The 22,096-nt window shown below is 39.1% G+C and overlaps 1 protein-coding gene across 7 annotated transcripts in view; it reads right to left on the reverse strand.

The window, feature by feature from the left end:
- Window positions 330–22,096, reverse strand: part of OPHN1 (oligophrenin 1) — a 560,542-nt gene continuing 538,775 nt past the window's right edge. For 3 of the 7 annotated variants that reach the window (XM_021080302.1, XM_021080301.1, XM_021080303.1), the window contains 4 exons: window positions 10,741–10,906; window positions 9,619–9,669; window positions 5,534–5,575; window positions 662–4,282 (listed from right to left, as the gene is read on the reverse strand). In XM_021080302.1, coding sequence (XP_020935961.1) covers window positions 5,542–5,575; window positions 9,619–9,669; window positions 10,741–10,906 — 251 coding nt within the window. In that variant the 3' untranslated portion in view covers window positions 662–4,282; window positions 5,534–5,541. Of the gene's footprint in view, window positions 4,283–5,434; window positions 5,576–9,618; window positions 9,670–10,740; window positions 10,907–22,096 lie in introns of all 7 variants that reach the window. The other 4 variants (XR_002340743.1, XM_021080299.1, XM_021080304.1 and 1 more) reach the window with 4 other exon arrangements.

Here is a 22,096-nt window from a genome sequence, read left to right on the forward strand (position 1 = left end):
GTGTTTATCAATCCCTAACTGTGTGACATTGGGCAAATCATTTCTCATCTCTCTGAGCCTCAGGTTTCCTTACCTGTACAACGGGGCTATCACTTATTGATGTCACTCATTGATGTTGTAAGGCCTGAGGAAATGACTGGGCTTGGTGCAAAATAGACTATAGATTGAAATCTCTAGGTACAAAGAGATTCTGGGCCTATATTTCCTATATTTTCTTAGGACTGCAGAAGATAAATGAAGAAATATATGTATATATGTAATATATAAGCATCATGCATAATATGCTCAAAGGTTGTTTCCATGCCAAAACTGCAGATAGAGGCCATTAATACTAGACAGTCTGAATACTTTATTGAAAGTCACATGAACTGGCCCCAGTATCTAATTATGTTTCTTCTTATATATATATTTCACATAGGCAGTCGTTCTAACATCTATTAATGTCCTTGGTATCAAGTGATTATTTTCCCTGTGAAAATGAAGGCATTTCTTTTTCAAAAACATTTCTTCAAGGTATCTTGCTTTTCTTTGCAATTTTTAAACATTTCTGAAGCTTTTTCTGGGCTTGTAATGTGTCAAGGCCGTTTGTGTGTAGCCACTTTAAAAACGGTATCATTGATCTACATTCTCTCAAAAGCAATGTTCTCTAGTCAGAGAAATATGTCTACTACTTTATTTGTTGTAGTTATTACAGAATTAAGGAACTTCTTGAAAAGGGAAGGATTCTTTCCCATGATAGCAAATTATTTTAAAAATACTCTATTTTCGAGTAAATTGGCTATAATGGAAAAAAATAAAAATCATTTTAAAGGGAAAAAAGTTACGTTCACATCATGTCTTAAAAAAATTCTCTATTTGACAACACTTTATTACTGAATTTGGATGCTGAGTTTTTCCACTCAGTGGTGGACAATACTCTCCAAATTTTTAAACAAAACATCAATGATATTTATTATTCTAGATCATCTTTTACATTCTGCTATCCTCATGAAAAAACCTTATAGGGATTTTACTCCAAGTATCAAGTACTGCAGAGGTACCAAGACCATTTCCACTTCTCAAACTGCATGTGTGGATATTGCCAATCTCTTGGGCTGAAACTTCACATGCTAGAAACTTGGTAAAGTAATAGACACATAAAAGGGCTTTTTTTTTCTTTGAAAAACAGCCAAGCCAAGGACTTGGCATCTACCAACTAAAAAATCAATCCTTCATTTTCATAAGACAAAATTAAATGATCTTTTTAAAAAACATTACCGAATAGGCATATCAAAGATGAGGAGAAAACACAACTCTAAAATCTCTTTCAGTCCAGTTTTGATTCTCCTGTAAATTGGACCTACATACCCTCCTTCCCCTCAAATGCTTGCTTTTTGATATTTTGTTAAGCAGACAAGAGTCAAAGAGTCATGCCAGGTCTAGTAACATGGTCTTTGTATAGCAAAGGGAAAAGAGCATGGGGTACAGAGTCAGAGGCCTGCATTAGAATCACAGTTCTGTTATTTATCTTCTGTGTGACATTGAGCCAGTTATTTTTTTATGTATAAAATGAGGAGTATAGCATCCACTTGCAGGATTATTACAGTGACTAAATGAATTAATGTATATGAAGTTCCTGTACTTAGTAGGTGCTTAATAAATGTTATCACTGTCAGTTTAAGATTTATGTTTCATTCATTGCCAGTTTCTCTAACCTATTGGCTGAGGCATGTAGAGAATTTCCTACAGTTGCCACGCTTTAGTTATCACCCCCTTCCCATAGCTTTTTCTGAATGACTATCTGTCCATCTAGCCTAGACCAAGCCAGTCTCATTCCACTGAAGCTTCTGCTCTTTAAATCAGAGAACAAAAGAGTTGGTGCTGAGGTTCATTCTTTGTAATTATTTTAGTATAGCCCAGGGTAGGGGGAGAGCCAGCCAACCACAGCTCTCTGGTCAACTCTTTAGATCAGGCTCTTGATCTATGGCCCAGGAATCATATATCAATCTTACAGCCACATTTCTGGGACACATACTCTACTGGGATTGCAGTGGGTTTCTGTTTCTCAATAATCTCTCAGTATTTGTAGTGGTGATTGTGGAATTTCCCCTGAAGAAAACCAGAGTGTAACTATGTCTCTAACATCTTCAAAAATACTGAGGCTCCATTGGCCACTGTTTTGTGGCCAAAATCTGCACACCTGCTTGATTTAGTTAGTCATCTGATGGGACAGAGCAGAGAGGCCATAGATCTGAGACTAGAGCTCAATGAGTACTTTGTGAGTGAGGCCAGGAGGCTTCACAGAAACTCCCTTTGTGGTTCAGCTTGCTCCTGGTTTCTCAGCAACTTAGCCTTTGAAATTGGGTGGAGCTGAGAGTTCAATATGGCCACCTGGGCACATCTTCTTTAAGAATATCATCAAATTTCTATTCAATTACTTCCACAAAGGCTCTCAGTGTGTTTAGCTTAAGTGTTACTAACTCACCAATAAACCATATTTAGATTTCAGTCTTAAAAGTAACTATTGCCTTCTCAGTAACACTGTTGCAAAGGCATCTCAGAGTTGGTTTGGGCATGTGTGTATTTCTTCTCTCTTCCCCTTCATCCATGTCCCTCTTCCTATCCCTCTCCCTCTCTCATCGCTCCCCTCCCCCATGTCTTATTTCTTTCTCAGTACTATAGTCAGTGTACTATATAGTCAGTGAACAAGTGGAGCCTTGCTAGAAGAGTCCAAATAAGAAAGCCCTTTCTCTCACACTGGACCACATTATAATTACACAGACCCTAAGGACAGGCTATCTAAAAACCTACCCTAAAGCCAAGGAATCTGCAGGGAAACACAAACAATGACACTTTCTCCAGTAGCTTCTCTTCAGCAAACAGGAATCAGAAAGGTCTGCTCTTCAGATTTCTGACTTGCTAAGCCAATTGTGTTTTGGTTCATTTCTAATGATTGAAGTAGCAAATGAAGAAGACTAGGAGCTTACGTTTGGAAGTCCCATTTGGTGGCAAATATGTGTGGCTCAAAAAAGAGGGTAAAATGCAAACCCTCAAAAAGATGACCACTAAAGCCACCAAACATAAGGCCCCTTGCTAGATAGGTATGACATAATGGAAAGAACCTTGAAAAGGAGCCCAGGGATGTGGGATCTTGTTTAGGCATGGCTGCTAACTTGCTCTGCCTCAGGTTACCCAATGATAAACGAGGCATTTAGACTAAATAATTCTAAAGGCCTTTCTAATCAAGTACTTGATGCGTTGTAAAAAGAGTCTTTTATCTCAAGGGCTATGGTTCTTAACCTTTATTATGTCACAGGTCCAATGTGAAATTCACTAGAATGTTACGGACCATCTTTCCAGAAAAGGCACATTGTTGTGGAAGTCTGCATACCATTTCGGAGTTCCTGAAGCCATAGATATTGGGTTAAGAACTGTTTCTTTCAGAATATAAAAGAGCTTATAAGCAGAAGGCAAACATGGAACAACAGTGAAAACTGCCTGGCCTCAATCCATCTTAACAATTTCCCAGCATTTGACCCCAAAATGGAGCTCCTATAGCACAAACGCAGTCTGCCTTTGTAAAAATAACTGTTTTTCAGATTTGTTTCTTTCTTGATTGCTTGCAAATGAAGCTGTCAGGAGAAAACAGGAGGAAGAATAACTAACAGACCTAGGCTTTAACATACAAAACATGCTTTGCAGATTAGTCCTAAATGACTTCCAGAGCCTATATGGAGGGGTTGTAGGGGCATCACTCATTCTGTCTGGCACCACAGGAGCAGACATGTTCTTGGCAAGATATTATAGTGCCAGAGCTCCATCCTGGCACCAGGGTCCATATCATCAGTGAGACATGTTAAGATTCTCCAATGTTCAGCAAACATTCCTTCCTACTCCCCTACTTCCAAGGTAAACAATGGCCCCAAGTCAAGTAACTTTTAGCCCCAAATCTTTCAGAGCTAGATGGCCTTTTGAGGAGGCAGGAAGAGTTGAAAACTGAGCTCCTCTCTTCAACTCGGGTCAGTGGACAGCTTGTTTTCTGCAGTTTGGCTTGAGGGAGTTCAGCCATTAACAGTCTTACAGGAGCTCAAGATAGACCTTCTGAGGGAATGACGACAAACTATAAAGGAGAAATAAACATGTGTCTAGGACATATGTCCCTTATTTTATAGCATCCCAGAGCCTGAAGGTGCAGGGCCAGGAAAGATCTGCTCTTCAGTACAAAATGATTCAGCACACAAGGGTTTGAAGAAGACCCTTCTAGAACCTGGAAAGGATCCCCTGAGGCCAAGGCTTTTAAAACCTGAAAGGGAAAGAAGAGAGGAAGGAATTAGCTAGGACTGGTTAAGCACTTAACAGGCACTGAACAGTAGGGCCTCCCTTGGTAGGTAGCTAACCTTACAATTGGTAGAGCTAATCTTTTGAGGAATAGGGGCGGGCTAGGACAAAGCCTTTGTACATCAGATCCCATGAAACAGATTTAAGATGGTGCTATAATCAGGGCCTGAAACTGTGTGCTTTTAGCCTTAACTCTAATCCCCCAAAAGTCTAGAGGGGATGCAGAAGCCTGATAACTCTGAGATTACCACCCTTGCAGAATGGCCACTGCCTTTATGGCCCTACAATAAGTCCAAACTTCCTTTCATGGAAACTCACCTTTATAAGATCTGATAAGGAAAAGCTAATCTATCCATAGAGTTCTGAGCGACAGGAAGTGATAGGAAGAAAAGGAAGGTTAAGGAGTATATGAAAAGCTCTGCTCCAGATACCTGGATCTAATTTATATGTGTATTGGTTCATGACATGCCAGCAGTCTGATAGTCAATCAGAACTCCTAGGTAGAGAAATAAATTTCCATGATCATTATGACTCTGGTGACTTTAGTAAGTTACTTATCCCCTCTGGACCTCAGTTCTTTTATTTGTTGAGTTAAAGCACATATTGTCTCCCCTACTTCTGGCAATTGATATGGACAAAATGAGACAATGGAAGTGAAAGTTCTTTGTATTAGACAAATATAAACAACTAAGGATGAAGGTTCAGGGTGGAGGGTTGGTATGATTGAAATAATGATTTGGTATGAATGAATGACGTCCCTCTATAGATACTAAAGTAGATTCCTGGGACTTGCTATAATATCAAAAGAGAAGTTACTGATCTTCTTATAGACCCAAGGGATGTCAGAGTTAGAAGGTTCCAAATTTTTCATTTTACATATTGGGAAACTGAGGCCCAGAGAAGGAAATGTAATTGTCTAAAATATCACAGCCTAAGATTCCTAATGAACTTATTTCATAGGCAATTTGTAAAACTACACTGAAGTTTGGCTGAGGGAGAAGAAAAGGAAAAAAAAGTGAAACTTAAAAACACAGAAGGCCTCAGAATTAAAAGGCAGTGAGTTTAAGGGTCATGTAATTATAGGGTAGTGAACTGAGACATAGAGGTGAATTCTCACCCTCTGGACCTACATGACATTCCAGTCCTCAGAAACTCAGATCTCAGAAAGAAGGCTTCTTGTAACAAGGTTCTATAATCAGGAGTGGATACTACATACCTGAGGCCTCAACTCTCATCTCCAGGAAGTCTGCCTTGAGAACTGTGGGTAAAGGAGGAAATACATTTCACTAAGACTGTAGAAATCAAAACTGAAAAAGCAAAGCAAGTGGGTAAGTGACACTACCAGGACAATGCCAATTAGGTCATGTGAAAAACAGGGAAGTGATTCTATCGAGATGTTTCAAAACATCTCACTCCATTCTTATAGGTTAGGCAACCTCCCTGGCAGATTAAGAGAGCCCAATCTTCCAGACACAAAGACATTTTTCAAGTGCCAGCACAATCCTTTGAGTGCTATGCTATGGGAGGCAAGTGGAGACCAGAGATACTGGCCCAAAACCAAAGACTACTTTCTGTGATTATCTCCAATAGGAAAAGGGCAAAAAGGGAGGGCAAATCCCATATGAAATATGAATTTTCCTTTGCCTTGAAGACCAAGTCAGCCTTGCCCATCCTCTTGATGCACTTAGATAAGTCCTAAAATAGCTTTGTCTGGGGATGGTTGGAGGAAAGAGACATCCTGGACAATCAAGCTCCATATAGTGTGGACAGAAAATCCTAGGCACCAGTTGGTCCAAGGGCTATATGCTGAGCATTATTTTTCCCTTCTCTCTTAAGTATATTTATACCTACTCTCTGAGTGATCCTATTCCCATTTATGATTTCAATTTCCATCAAATACTGAGAGGCCCCCAAGGGGGGTGGACAGTATATGTGAATAGCCCCATAAATTTGTACAGTGGCTGTACTCAATAGTTCTACCCCTAAGTCTATGTAGGTCGAGCCCCACCTACTAGTCTAAGTTGTAGGTACCCAATAAACATCTCTGTCTGGATGTCCCACAGAATCTTCCTAAACACTGTGTCCAAATTGAGCAGAGACACTTTCCCATGTAAACTGCTCCTCCATGACTATTGGTATCATCTACCTAACTGCCTAAGTTAAACTTCTCTTTTAATCCTTCTCTAATGTTCCATGTTTGAAAAGTCAGCAGAGTCTAAATGAGTCTATCTCAAATCTGTTCTTCCATTCCATTCTTACTAACAGTGCCACCGGTCAGGGCCTCATCAACTCCTGTCAGGATGATTATCCTGCTAATTGCTCTCCCTGCCTCCATGCTTTACTTTCCCACCTATCATTCTCATTACCACCAGATATTTTTTTTTTAACTCAGGAAGAGTAGAATATGTGTTTTCATGCTTAAAAATGTTCCACAAGGCCCCATGGACTACAGAATAAAGGCCAAACTCCTTAGTATGTAATATAAGGCCTTTACAGTCCAGCCCCAATCCATCTTCTTGGCCTCACCTCATGCCAAGTTTCCCTCTTCTCACCCCCAATTCTAATCAAAGTGGAATTCTAATCACTTTGTGAAACTGCTTTGCATAAGCTGTTCTTCCTCACTGAAATGTCTTCCCCTCCCTTCTATTCTTGATGATCCACTTCTCATTTTACTTTGAGCCTTTAATTTTTTAATGGTTGTGGAAGGGAGATGAATGAGAAGTGAGTCCAATCAAATATCAGGTTTCAGTAGATGTACAGATGGGAAGCAAATGGGAAGCAAAAAGGGGCAGAGCAAAGGTTCAACAGATCATCTTTTTTCATTAGAAATGAGATGGGATTGACTGTGGCTAATCTAAAAATCTTGACCAGTAGCCAGCACATAGATGCACTGATGCAAGTGGTGGTTACAAAATAGAGACTTAGACAGCTTCCCTTTGTAGATGTTGAGCAGGTGGAACATGTGAGTACCTAGGAAGGTGGCTCATGACAGACCAGAGGACTGATGTACCCATCTTGGTCTTACCTGCACTCTTGCCAAGATAGTATCTGGGGATAAGTACAGGATTAAATTTAGGTTCCAGAGGCCTGGTCATAGGATTGGTAGGGTGGGTCTCCAGCCTTAAGTGCTTGCTTTGACTAAAGCCCCCTATGTTGTGATTGGTCCAAGATTTCTCTGAGCACTAAATGACAAATCCCAGGCAGTGGTTACAAATCTTTCCATGCTTTCAACACCGGTTTGGCTATTAGAAGTCAGGCTGCTTTAAAGATTCTATTGGATTTTGTTCAGGACTAGTACATATTCCTTCTCAATGCCCAGGTTCTTTGCCCCAGGCTAGAGATCAATCTCTTATTTTTCAGTGTATTCTACCCATCTTTCAAGCCCCAGCTTAGATAGTACTTCCTCTAAAAAGCTTTCCTTTAGATATGCCCATTTCATTTTGTTAATTCTAGTTTGGTTCATTCCATTTCTACAGCATTTTTTTCTCATATGGTAATCCTAGGAAGGGAGGAAGGACCACCAGGAAGTAAGAAGTAGTCCTGCTCATAGGTGGATATTTTATTAAGAATATTAAGCTCTCTCTTTCTCTCTCTCTCTCTCTCTCTCATTCTTTTTCTTTTTTTTTTTTTATCAAGGTATTGGATTAAGCTTGCTTTAAAAATGCCATAGGTGAAAACTTTATTTTCATTCTACCGATAAGAGAAATCAGGGGTGGGGAGTAGGCTTGGATTTCACTTTCATCTGTTATGGTAGAATAAATGGTAAATTATTGTCTAAGAAGGAGTTGGCCCAGCCTAGGGTTCCCTGTGCCTGACTGCCAAGCAGAACTTGGGTGACCTGCTGTTTAGAATCATATCCTGGTGAGTCAGGCCCCACAGTTTTGAGTAGATGATGTCAAGTCTAACCCAGCTCCAGTGCTGGTAAAGGCACATTGTTCTGCTTTTAACTGACCACCTGTAAGAGTTATACTGCTGCCACCCATCAGGAAGCATAATTTCTAACTCTCTGATGAGCAACATTGAGTGAATTCACAAAGAGTCCCTGAAGGCTAAGCAATCTTTTTCAATGTGTTCTAGTCTAAAAGGTCCCAAATGACAGGCCTTGGAAAGTGTATATCAGCACTTGAGGAATTTTAAAAACAAATTAAGTAAAAAAAAGGAAAGAAGAAATGAAGGGAAGAAAATAAAAAATTAAATCCCCAGGCCTTATTCCTAGAGATTTTGTTTTAGTGGGTTTAGAGTGGAGGCAGGAATCTCTGTTCATTTTACTTTCTCTCAAAAGTTTTAAGTGAGCTATATGTGCAGCCAGTTTGAAAAAAAAAAATCTAAGTATGATGTTTACCTCTGAAATGAGGGCTATGTTTATTCTAAGGCTATTTGTGTTAGAGTATTACATTCTATACATTCCTTTCAGCTGCACTTTTAGAATATAATAGGTTCTAAATAAGTAAACTAACAAAATAAGTAAGACCTACATTAGCACAAGGTTATTGCAATAGTATTTGGCATGTGGGTACTGTGTGTGTGTGTGTGTGTGTGTGTGTGCATGTGTGCATGAAAGAGAGAGACAGAGATAGGATAGAGAGAAAGAGAAGGAAAAATGAAATCACAAAGGCAGAGACAACAGGTACAAAAGTAGACAAAGAAAGAGACATGGAGAGAGTGACAGAAAAAGAGTGAAAAGGATTGGGAGACAAAAAGACAAAGACAGAAACAGAGATATAAGTAGAAAAACACAGAGACAGAAAGAGACTGAAAATTACAGAGACAGAGGAAGAAACAATGCGAGAGGGACAAATAGACAAGAGTGACAAATACAGAGAGACACACAGGTATAGAGTACAATACAGAGACAGGAGGTAAGAGATAGGGAGACAGTTGGGGGAGAGAAGGGAACAAATGCAGACCAAGAGACAGAGACAGAGCTACAGCAAAATAGAAAAAGAGAATATAGGAAAGGAAATACAATGATTATGATGTATTTATTCATACTTTTTTTTTTTTCTGCATTTTAGGGCCGCACTCGTAGCATATACAGGTTCCCAGGCAGGGGGTTAAATCGGAGCTACAGCTGCCGGCCTATACCATAGCCACAGCAATGCAGGATCCAAGGCATGTCTGCGACCTACACCACAGCTCACGGCAACACCGGATCCTTAACCCACTGAGCAAGGCCAGGGAAAGAACCCACAAACTCATGGTTCTTAGATTTTCGTTTCCACTGTGCCATGACGGGAACTCCAATGATGTATTTACTAAAAAAAGTGATTTGATTTCTCTTCTGTCACCTATATCTCTTACCTTCCTGTTTTCCGGGATGCTGTTTCAAAAAACCTGGTCCTGGAAGCCACCCTGCAAACAGAATCCAACCAAGTCCCATGAGTTGCTCTGGAATGCTTCTGGGACCCAATGGCCAATGGAAAGGACACAAAAATATGAAGCAGATGGGCCACCTATGCCATCCCCTGCCTTAGCTTGCAAAGGATCTGAGTCTGAGCAAAATTCCAAGTATCAGAATGTAAAATGGCTTGGAGACCATAGGCACCCCCGAGGCTATGGCTGACACCTCTGCCCCCACCACTTTGGTACAGCATGATCTAGCTATGTTGCCCATTCAGGCTATTCTTGGGAGAAATAAGTGAAACAAGTTCTTGGTTTCAGAGTGTAATTTTTGGCATTTTGCAAATACTTAGCTAATTAGTCTAAATGGTGAAGGCTTTGTTTCCTTATTTACCCAATTTTACAATTACAGAAAACAAGTGACACAAGAAAAAGGAACACCAGGAGGCAGAATATTGAGGAGAAGCCAACCAAGCTAGTTTTGTGGCCAATCAAGGCTGTTCCCTGAGAGCTGCTATGGCCCCATCTTAGCTACCCTATACCTGGTTCCTTGACTTGCAGGCCAGCCTCAGGAAGGCCTGCTGGATATCAACTCTGGATATCCTCTTCCTATCCTGCAAGAGGCTCTCTGGAGAATCTGAATCATTTTGGAATTTTAAAAATCATACCCTTTCTTAAAAAAAAAAAAAAAAACTCAAAGCACAAAGTAAAACAAATCTGTTCATTAAATTACTTTTAAAACCAGTAGTAATAACAAGAAAAAAATTTCCAGAGCCAAGGAAGCATGAAAACAGCAAGTAATCTTATCACCCTACAGATCAGGGCAACTAAGAAAAAAGGGTCTCTTATCAGGCACTAAGGTTAAAACATTTCACCTTCAGGAAAAAATCTCTTAGCCTTAAGTGTTGAGTAGAACACTCCAAACAGGGCTGGTCTGGAACAGTTCCCTCCCTACACTATGAAGTGAATGATGCCTCAGGGTTGTGCAACATACACCGTTCATGACCATAATGATGATCCTGAAAGCAATCCTAGTGGCTTAAGGTGGGCTTTAGGTCAAAGTTGAAAAACAACCCTACTTACACGGACGAAGGGATTTCCCCTGCATTGCCAGCCACAATGTCTGGCTTTGGTTCCGGTTTCTGAGGAGTAGCTGCCCGGCAGGGAGGGTCTGGAGGCCTCACTGGGGGGCGGATGATGGTTGGCTTTTCTCCTGGAGGCCGCACTTTGCTGAAACTGTCAGAGTCTCCTAGAAGAGAGAACAATGACAAGAACTTGGACAGTGAGCCAAATGGAACATTACTCCTGAGCAGGTACCCAATATTGCAGTGATCTGGTTCTTTTTGGTCACTAACAGCTCTGGATTTAGAAAAGAATTCTTCCAGCAACTGTCCTTCCAGAAAGTCTGTTTGAACCTCTGTTCTGGAACTTCATATTTATATTACATCAATTTGCTCAGTCTCACTTTCCTCAACTATAATTAAGACCAACAATACATTATCTTACAGAGACACTGAGAGGATTTACTTAGGTACTAACAAGTTTAGTACTGTACCTGACACAGAGTAGGTGGTTAGTCAGTGTTTGATGATGAATTTGATGATGAATTTGAACTTGTTATATTCATCGTCACCAAAACTCAGGCACTTTTCACTTAGGCCTTGACTATTGTAGTAGGCTGCTAATTCACCTTTCTGCCCTTATGTCTCTAGTTTTCAGATCACTCATATTACATTTTACAAAATACACATAATTTTGTAATAAAATCATTCCAGCAGGAGTATGGTGAAACAGATGCATGCACACATTGCTGGTGGTACTGTACACTGAGCTTATCTATCTAGACAGCCATCAAAAATTCTGGAATAATGTGGATGAAATGAAAAATCATATATATGATACAGTTCATGCTCATTAATCCAGTTGATCCAGTTTAGAGGATAGATCCAAAGAAATTAACCCAAAAGAAAAAAACAATAAGGAAAATAATTGGCAAGAAAACATGCTTCTTAACAGCAAAAAGGCAGATCCAACCAAAAAAGCTAATAAGGCAAACAATTTAATTCTCACAAGCATTTAACCAATACATATTAGGCATGAAATAACAAGGATTTGGGCTAGGTCAAAAAATATATGCATATAAAATCATATTAAGTGAAAAAAGTTTACAAAAAGTGTTCATGGCCTAATGAACACCATCTGGAAATAGACACATGTGCACTTAGGCAAAGGTGTTAGTGGATCCTGATATTCATTCAGTTTTTGTCAGTAAATCTTGATATTTATCAAGTTTTCATCTGCAAGACTTTTTAAAGCAAATGTAAAAAATGTCAACCTTGATCCATGTAACACTGTAGATTTACCTTAAATATTTCCACATTGCTTTTCTTCTCCTTAAAGATTTTACCAGTGGCTATAAAATGTACAAGATAAAGGTCAAATTCCTTAATATAAATTCAAGGCCCTCTATGAGTTGGTCCCACATTATTATCCCAGGCACTAATGTTAGACTTTAACTAACAGCTCTTCTCTAAACTGTCTCCTCACTGGCCCTATCAGAGCAAGCCCTAACTCTTACTTCTAGATAAGACAGTGTGGTACAGTATAGAAAATACACTGTCTGGAGTTGGATAGACCTGGCTTTTCTACTACTTCCAACCTGTGGTACCTGGGACAGTTATTTCAACTCTATCAAGGTATACCTATCAAGGAATTCATCTAGGAAATGGGTATAAAAACCTCTTCTTGGAGTTCCCATTGTGGCTCAGTGGGTTAAAAACCCGACTAGTATCTGTGAGGATGCAGATTTGATCCCTGGCCTCACTCAGTAGGTTAAGGATCTGGCCATGCTGCAAGCTGTGGAATAGGGCATGGATGAAGCTCAGATCTGGCATTGCTGTGGCTGGGGTGCAGGCTACCAGCTGCAGCTCCGATTTGACCCCTAGCATGGGAACTTCCATAAGCCACAGGGGCTGCCCTAAAAATAAAAATAAAATAAAATAAAATAAAATAAAAAGAATGGTAGGGTATGAAAAGGTGGAGAGAACTGTGTGCTTGATGATCTACTGATGATCTGACTAGCTGAAGAATCAATCTTCCTCTGTGCCTCTTGTAATGGAAATTAATACATTTCTTGATTGCTTAAAACACCTTAAATAAAGTTTACAAAAAATACCTTTTCATAAGGTGGTTCCAGGACTGAATTAGATTACTGATAGGCAGTACCTGGCATACAGTGAGGGTAAGAAGTGTTAGATTTTATACTGCTTCTTGCCCAATATGGCTCCTGTTCTCATGTCTCATCTGTATTGTAACCATCCCTAAACACTGGCTCAAATCTCACTCTTCTGAACACTCCAGCAGGCACAAGTAATGTCCATTTCATGTAAATACTCATGAAGTACTTATTTATTGCTCTGTGGGTTTTTTAATTCCTCCTGGTAGTCATTCTGGTGAAGGAGATAGATATGAAAAAAGATGATGATAATACAATGTAACTGGAAGTATGAACCAAATACTATTCATTTATATGCATAGAAATTCAGTTTCTTCAAATAGATGGTATCTATATTTCTGGACACACCCTTCCCCTTTAGCAGCAGGTACAGATTTGCAGCTAAAAAATGACTAAAATTATAAAAATAATCTGATTTCTCTAAGACATTATACAATTCAAAATGCTCTTCTAGGTAGATATTTGACGTTCAAGTAAGCTTGGGAGGAAAGAATAGTAGATAGGTTTTATCTTTTCTATTATATATAGAAGGAAACTAAGGTTCAGAAAGGTGAACTCACTCACTTACAATCATGGTTGTAAGTGGGAGAATGAGGACTAAAACCCCCAATCTCCCGATTCTGCAACCACTGTTCTTCCCAGTGTCTGCTATTTTTTGTTATTATTAATGTAAAAAGTTATAAATTATAATAATAATGGTAATAAAGTAACTGATACAAATTTAACTACCTTTTTTATTGAACACCTGCTCTTTTCCAGGTACTATGATACTATACTTAGTATACATGCATATGCTCCCATTTAACATTGGCCATAACCCTGAAAGATAAAAAGTATTATGCCTGTTCTGCAGTTGAGGAAACAGAGACATGGAGATGAGAGGTAACCTCATAGTTAGTTGGCAGTAGATTCAGGTCCACTTTATTTTTAAAGCCCATGTATTCCCAAGTACCAGTGGTTTTCAACCCTGGCTACACATTGGGAACATTGAATTTACAAAGTACTGGGGACCCATCCCCAGAGATCCTAGTTTCATTGATTAGGGTAGGACCTGGGTATGAGTATTTTTGGAAGCTCTATAGGTGATGCTATGTATAGCCAGAATTGAGAACCACTAGGCTATATGATGCTGCTTGCATGTTGCAAATCAGATTATAACAGCTGACAATGCTGTTCCATTTCTACAGGTCACTTGTAGGGGTGCAGGAAAAGAAGTATATGCCACAGTCAGAGCCAGAAAACATTTCTACCCAAAGCTGTCTATCCTAAGGCTATCATTTCCTTTTATGAGAAAACCAGATGACACCCTCTGAAATATGAGGCCCACTCATTTCCAAGTTGCAGCCATATCCAAAAAGACATCAACCCAAGGCCTTGGAAAACAAATGTCATTAGCATTCATCTGCCTAGGTTCTTTATTGGGAGCTGCAACTTGATGATTCATTATAAATCAAACTTTGAATCAGTAGCAAAGGGCTTTTCTTGGTTGAAAGACCCCAGTGTTGTTTTCTCCCACCTCTGTTTTGCCACAGGAAAGCCAAAAATCAAACTGAGGAGGCAGAGATGGAAGCGTAATAATAACTGGGAATCAAGAGACCCAGATTCCAGTCTTCATACTAAAACTTCCTGTGTGATCTTAAGCAGATCAATTCCTTACCTGTTCAATGTGGACCACGACTGTTTTCCAGATCAATGGGTCCATGATATAAATCTGTAGATCTATATCTATCCTTGCTGACTTTAAATGCCACATGGAATACTCTAGAAGCCAGTTCTGATCCTGTGCCTAACCAGCTTTTAAAAAAAAATCTCCTTATAGATAGATAGACAGATAACAGTTAGACATGGATTTCATAGTCCCCGCCCCCCGCCACTCCTGGCCCTTGCAGAATAAACTCAAACATTTTTTAACTTGGAATTCACTACCTTCTTCCACCTGGCTTCAACTGATCTTTCTGATCTAACTTTCTACCATTCTTTTTCATATATACTATAGTCCACACAAACAGTATTATTTCTTGTTCTAGGTACATATCTTGCAATTAATCATTGGTTTCCCAGATGCCCTTTATACTACTCTTATATGCCCAAATTTGCATCATCCATCATAACTCATCCATATCTATTGGAAGCCTAATATGCCCCAAATTCCTTTCTCTGACTCTTAAAACACTAATCACTTTGCATTTTGAATCAGGGCTCTCTGTTTTGGTGGTTCTATCTCATGTATTAGAATGGAGCAACCTGAGAGCAAAATCCAGGTGGGATTCATCTCTGTATTCATCATGGGCCCAAGGAAATTGCTTTGCATGTAAGTAGTATTCAATAAATATTCCTTGAGGAAAGACAAATGTAGTTTAGGCCATTAGGAGGACAACAGAAAAAGCTTTGCTTTTTGAAATCTCCATTTGTGCCATCTGTGACACTCACAAGTTTCAGGGCTATTATAAAACCTAAATTGAAAGGTGTTCAATATACTGAGTGTTTCTTGAGGGCTTTTCTGCTCAGCCTTATGCTATCATAAGAGATGCACACGTTTGACATTGGTCAAAAGGATTTGACATGGACTTTTCTATCCAGGGGCTGAAAACTGAGTTGAAGATTAAAGTCATACTTATGGGAAATAAGAATGAATACTATAAGCCAGCATTCACATTAGAGGGTAAAACTTAGGTGCCTAAATAAGTGAGGAAAGGGAGAGTTCCTTGGGGCAGAACTTTCAAAAAGCTTCCTGGAGGGAATAGGTCTTGAGATGGATTTCAAGGGATGGCTAAAAATCCTTCCTTGTCCCTTCCCTGTATCAATGACCCTCCTCTTTCTGAATGTATGGCATGGTCAGAAATAGGTTGATGGTGGAAAGAGTAGCTATGAGTTCTTTTATGACATCTACATTTTAAGCTTGAGGATTCTCTCAGGATCTATCTAGAAAATAGAAGAGTAAACATCTATCACCTTCCATGCCTGCCATTTCCTGAGAGGTGTTACCCAACCAGTAGCACTATCATTTTTAGAACTTCTATTATATGATCAGATGCCCTGTATACCTAATCTTTTTAATCCTTGCAAAAAACTTGCCTGCAATATAAGCATTGTCCCCACTTACAGTTGAGAATACTCGTTCAAAGAAATGAAATTTACCTAACTAAAATCGTGCAGTTAGTAATCAGCCTCCTATAAAAGCAAAACAACTGCTACATTTAACTCATTATGTGCCAAGTATATAAATAACTCATTTCATTGTTACAGCAATCTTATGGACACAAATATCTTCATTTTACAAATTAGAAAACTAAGGTTTAGAGAAGTTGTGACTTGCCAAAGTTCTCACAACTAGGATGAGGCAGATCCAGGATTCAAACTCATATATGGGAGACTCTGAAACCTAAGTCACATCTGAGATTCCAGTAAGCCTTTTGAGCCTATGGTCTTTCTATCAAATTGTACTTACTTTTAATTTCTTTTTAACTTTGATCCACAACCTGACTTTTACTATAAGTTTGACCTCTTTCTCCAGTTCAATCTGTTTCCCACCCCTACTCTTGGTTCTCTATCAAATGACCAAAGAAACATAACATTTGCATATTTCTTAGGACTTGATGACCATCAGTCTTCAACCTTAAGCCATTCTTTTACCTTTCTTTATATCCATCTACACCCTACCTAAGGGAACAGAGTAAGGGGAGGTATTCCTCTTGTAGATTCCCTTTATCTACTAGAATCTATTTCTTTCTCTTGTACTCCCCCATGATAAGCTTAAAACCTCTCTTCTCCTTTAGCCACTAATTGCCCTTGTGGATCAACTGGGAGTTAGGCTCTAGGAAAGGCAAAGAATGAAAACCGAGCACAGTAGATTATTAAAAGCATGAGTCCAAACAAGAAAATGTGGATATTGGCCAGCACAGCTCATTACTACAGGATCAAGTCTGTGCCTAATACTTTTAGAGCAAATGCAAATACCACTCATAGCATTAGTCACCCCAGTGGAGAACTGATGACCCTGTGGCTAAGAAGGGCCTTACAAACACCCTTTATTCAAGCCTAAGAGTATGCTACCAGAATTTAGTCCTTCCTCTCTAGTAAAGACAGAGGCTCCCAAGCCTATATATCATAGGGTCCCAGTGTGGAAGTATTCTCCACTATTATCTCAAAACCTCCGACATAGTGAAAGACTCTTTACCCTATGCTCCTACTGAAATTTATTCTTATTCTCACTAGAACATAAATCATACTGGACTGGGAATAGTTGCTTACATGCCAGCCTCACCATGAACCTTTAGAGGGCAAGGACCATGGCCTTTCATCTTTATTTCTCTCACTACATATCACGCACTGTGCATGAATAAATGAACAAATACATGTAAGTAGCTGTCCTTCCTCTCTATTTCCCAAAGGAAAGCCCTAAGTTCCCTTGTAGAAGCTATACAGATGCCCTCTCCAAAACCAGGCCTGGTAAGAGGCAGTAACATGAAAGGAGGGCAGAAAATTTGGTTTGTATAATTTTGCTCCTCTAAAGTGAGTGCTTCTTAGAAAACAGAAAAGGGGAAGCTAGCTAAAGCTACTTAAGAAATAAGAATGTGTTGGAGTTCCCGTTGTGGCGCAGTGGTTAATGAATCTGACTAGGAGCCATGACGTTGCGGGTTCGGTCCCTAGCCTTGCTCAGTGGGTTAAGGATCCAGCATTGCCGTGAGCTGTGGTGTAGGTTGCAGACGTGGCTCGGATCCCGTGTTGCTGTGGCTCTGGTGTCAGCTGGTGGCTACAGCTCCGATTAGACCCCTAGCCTGGGAACCTCCATATGCCACGGGAGCGGGCCTAGAAAAGGCAAAAAGATGAAAAAAAAAAAAGAAGAATGTGTTACCCAGGGAGCCTGGTTTCAAGCCCCATCTCCACAACTTACAATGTGGGTAACTCTGGGCTGTTTGTTTCACTTCTCTGAGCCTCAGTATCTACATCAGCTGTAAACCTATCTCAAGGCCTATCACAGTGATTAGATGCTGTAGAGGAGATGTCTCCAGCTCCATGTGTAGAACAGAAAAGGGCCCTTGACAAAATTACATCAGCAAACAATACTGATTTTATTATAAAGTTGACTGCCACGTAACAAAGCAATATAACATACACCTGTTTTTGATATTTTTAATTACTAAGAAAAAATGTGGAGGACATCCAGTCTGTTTGAATGTTGAATCGATGCAAGAGGCGAAGACAGGGGATAGGACAGCTGTATCACTAAGGCAATGAGACCTGGGCACTGACCCTCAGGATGGAAAGTGAAACTCCTAACAAGGAGCTGAACTGAAGTGACTACAAGGTGCATAGTGGGTCAGCTGAGATGATAGCTCCATCCCTCTGACACTGCCATTTTAGGCTGTGGGCTAGTACCCGTGGCTAACAACTATCAGTTATAGTTCAGTGTCAGAGCTGTTGGGTTTTTCTTAATTGATGTGTGTTATGAAGCAGCAGCCAAAATGGGGAAGAAGAGAGGGAGTAAGAAGTGAGGAGGTGGGGGTGGATAAGGTACAAAAAGGCAAGTACACTAGAAGTTTGGCTAATCCTTCACCAAGGCCAGAAGAACTACTTCATTTCTGCTTTCTGTAGCTAAGGCTGGAGGCATAGGTCTTTGAAAAAACATGCATCACACTTATCTGTTGCTAACTTATCTAAGGCAGAAAGCAAAGTCAGCCAATGTTGTGGCCCAGATTTAGGTAGTCTGACCGATATTTGACAGTCAAATCAGTACTTATATTAAATGAAATGATTAGATCAGAGCAACTGCCTCCAGCGGCCTGAGGCAGAAATGTGGAGGAAGGAGGAAGAATGGAATGTTGTTGGGATTTAACTTTGTAGCTGAAGAGGGTGAAGGTGGAACTGATAGGGTGAAGTTACTGTGTGTCCTGAGCTGGTATGATCTGACTGGCCCTAGGCTTGGCAACGGCAAGACAAACTTTACTATGATGAATAAAAGTTGAGTTATCCAATTCTCTACCAGGATTGATGTGAAGGTCAATGTATGACTTATAATTTGAAGCCACATATAAGCCTGGCCTAAATTGGCTACTTTCCAGAAGAAACAAATCTCAGTGAGGGGAGGGCAGGGGAGGGAATTAATAACATATTTTGCATATTGGTTATACAGCAGATATTTTGTTATTTCTTTTAACCCTAGCAATAGCAACAATTCTGAAGGAGGAACTGTTTCATCCATTTACAGATGTGGAAACCAAAGTGCAAAGGAGTTAAATGAACTGTAATTATACAGATGCACAAGTTTCAATCAAGAGAATTCAGTCAGTTACTTAGCAGAAATCTTATCAGAGCCCCATAGAAAGGCTTTTACTGAATTGTGTTCTGAGACAATGTCATTAGCCCATATTGAGGTTGTTATATGCAACAACCTATAGTATGAAAGCAGCTCTAGGAGATATGTAAATATAAGAGCATGTTTCTGTTTATACACATGGGCAATTGAATTTCATATAATTTTCATGTGTCATGACCATTATTTTTAATTTTATTTTTTTTAATGATTTAAGGCTATAGTTTGCTATGCTCTGATATAAGCCTAAAGAAGGTAGGGACCCTGTATGTCTTATTATTCTTATGTCCTCAACACCTAGAAAGGGGCTAGGCACAGAGTAATTATTCTTAAACTATTTTAAGTACTTATATTCTTCTATATTGTGAAGTGTCTTAAATCTTGTTTGGAATAAGACATGACATAAAACATAAGGCACATTTTTAGAAGACTATCTAGCTCTAACTAGATACTTTACTTTTTAAATTAAAGGATCCAAGATTTGGATCTAAGCCATATCTTGCTTCACAGATTTCTATCCTTCCAAATCCCTCTGGACTAGCCTCAACATCCCAACATGAGTCTCCACATATAGTAGCCAATTAAATTTGCAGAAGTCAGTCACAACTTGAATTTGTAATTTGTAATTTTAAAAGTCCATCATTTTTCAGAAGTTGTTACACTTTGTTCTTATTTCTACTAAACAGTAAAATAAGAATGAGAAAACAGTAGTTCACAGATTCAAAGCTTTTAAAGGTAAGGTGATAGTCTTGCCTTACTGGAAGGAACAGAGGCTTTGGCACCTGCCAGACTTGGTAAGACTTAGATCCCAGATCCCATGAACCTTTGGTAACTTATCCTTGTTGGCCTCACTTTTCTAGTATAAATAAAAACAGCGAGGTGGAAAGACCAGAAATAGTGTGTGTATATATATATATATGACTGGGTCACTATGCTGCACAGTAGAAATTGACACACCACTGTTAATCAACTATATGCTAATAAAAATTTCAAAAAAAAGATCAGAGTGGAAATACATGAGATAGAGGCCAAAAAGACAATCTACAAGGTCAACAAAATTAAGAGCTGTTTTTTTGAAAAGTTAAACAAAATTAACAAACTTTTAGCTAGACACTAAGGATAAAAGAGAGAAGGATCTAACAAGTAAAATCAGAAATGAAAGACCAGAAATAATAACAGCTACTACAGAAATACAAATAATAAAATATTATGAAAAGCTATATGCCAACAAATTGGTCAACATAGAAGAAATGGAATAATTCTCAGAATCAGAACTTTCCAATACTGAGACATGAAGAAATGGAAAATCTGAATAGACTGATCAGTAGTAAAGAGATTAAAACAGTAAACAAAAACCTCTCTCAAACAAATGTCCAGGACCAGACAGCTTCACAGGTGAATTCTACCAAAAATTCAAACAATATTTAATACTATCCTTCTCAAACTCTTCTAAAAAATTAAAGAGGAGGGAACACTTCTCAACTCATTTCACAAGGCCACTATTACTCTGACACCAAAACCAGAAAAGGACCACACACACAGGCCAATATCTCTGATGAACATGGATGCAAAAATCCTCAAAAAAATATGAGCAAATCAAATACAGTGCATTAAAAGGATCATACATCTCAGTCACAATCAAATGAGATTTAATCCAAGGACACAAGGATGGTTTGATATGTACAAATCAATCATGTAATACACCACATTAACCAAATGAAGGATGAAAACCCTATCATTTAAATAGATGTAGAAAAGGCACTTGACAAGATTCAGTACCACATGTGATAAAAACCCTCAATAAAACTGGTGTAGGGAGTTCCCGTCGTGGCGCAGTGGTTAACGAATCCGACTAGGAACCATGAGGTTGCGGGTTCAGTCCCTGCCCTTGCTCAGTGGGTTAAGGATCCAGCATTGCCGTGAGCTGTGGTGTAGGTTACAGACGCGGCTCAGATCCCGCGTTGCTGTGGCTCTGGTGTAGGCCGGTGGCTACAGCTCCAATTCAACCCCTAGTCTGGGAACCTCCATATGCCGCAGGAGCGGCCAAAGAAATAGCAGCAACAACAACAACAACAAAAGACAAAAAAAAAAAAAAAAAACTGGTGTAGAAGGAACATACCTCAACATAATAAAGGTTATAGATGACAATCTTACAGGAAACATCATAGTCAATGGTTAAAAACTGAAAGCTATCCCTCTAAGATCAGGAATAAGACAAGGATGCCCACTCTCACCATTCTTATTCAACATAAAATTGAGAGTCCTAGTCAGAACAATTAGGAAAGAAAAAGAAATAAAAGGCATCTAAATTGGAAAAGAAGAAGTAAAACTGTCACTATTTGCAGATGACATTATTTTATATATAGAAAATCCTATACACATAAAGACTATATCAAAGAACTATTAGAAATAATAAACAAATACAGTCAAGTTAAAGTGGACAAAATCAACATACAAAAAACATGATGTTTCTGAGTGTTAACAATGAAGTAGAAAGAAAAAAAATAAGAAGATGATCCCGTTTACAATTGCAACAAAGTAACAAAATACTTAGGAATAAATTTAAATATGGATATGAAAGACCTGTACACTGAAAACTGCAAGACACTGTTGAAATAAATGGAAGAAGACACAAATAAATGCGAAGTTATTCAGTGCTTATGGACTGGAAGAATTACCATTGTTAAAAATGTTCATATTACCAATAGCAATCTACAGGTTCAGTGCAATCCCTATCAAAACCCAAAGGCAGCTTTCACAGAAATAGAATAAAAAAATCAAAAATTCATAGGGAACCACAAAAGATACCAAATAGCCAAAGCAATTCTATGATAAAAGAACAAAGCTGGAGGTATCACACTCCTTGATTTTAAAGTATATTACAAAGCTAT

This window comes from Sus scrofa, chromosome X (assembly GCF_000003025.6).
Source record: "Sus scrofa isolate TJ Tabasco breed Duroc chromosome X, Sscrofa11.1, whole genome shotgun sequence".
NCBI classification, from domain to species: Eukaryota; Metazoa; Chordata; class Mammalia; order Artiodactyla; family Suidae; genus Sus; species Sus scrofa.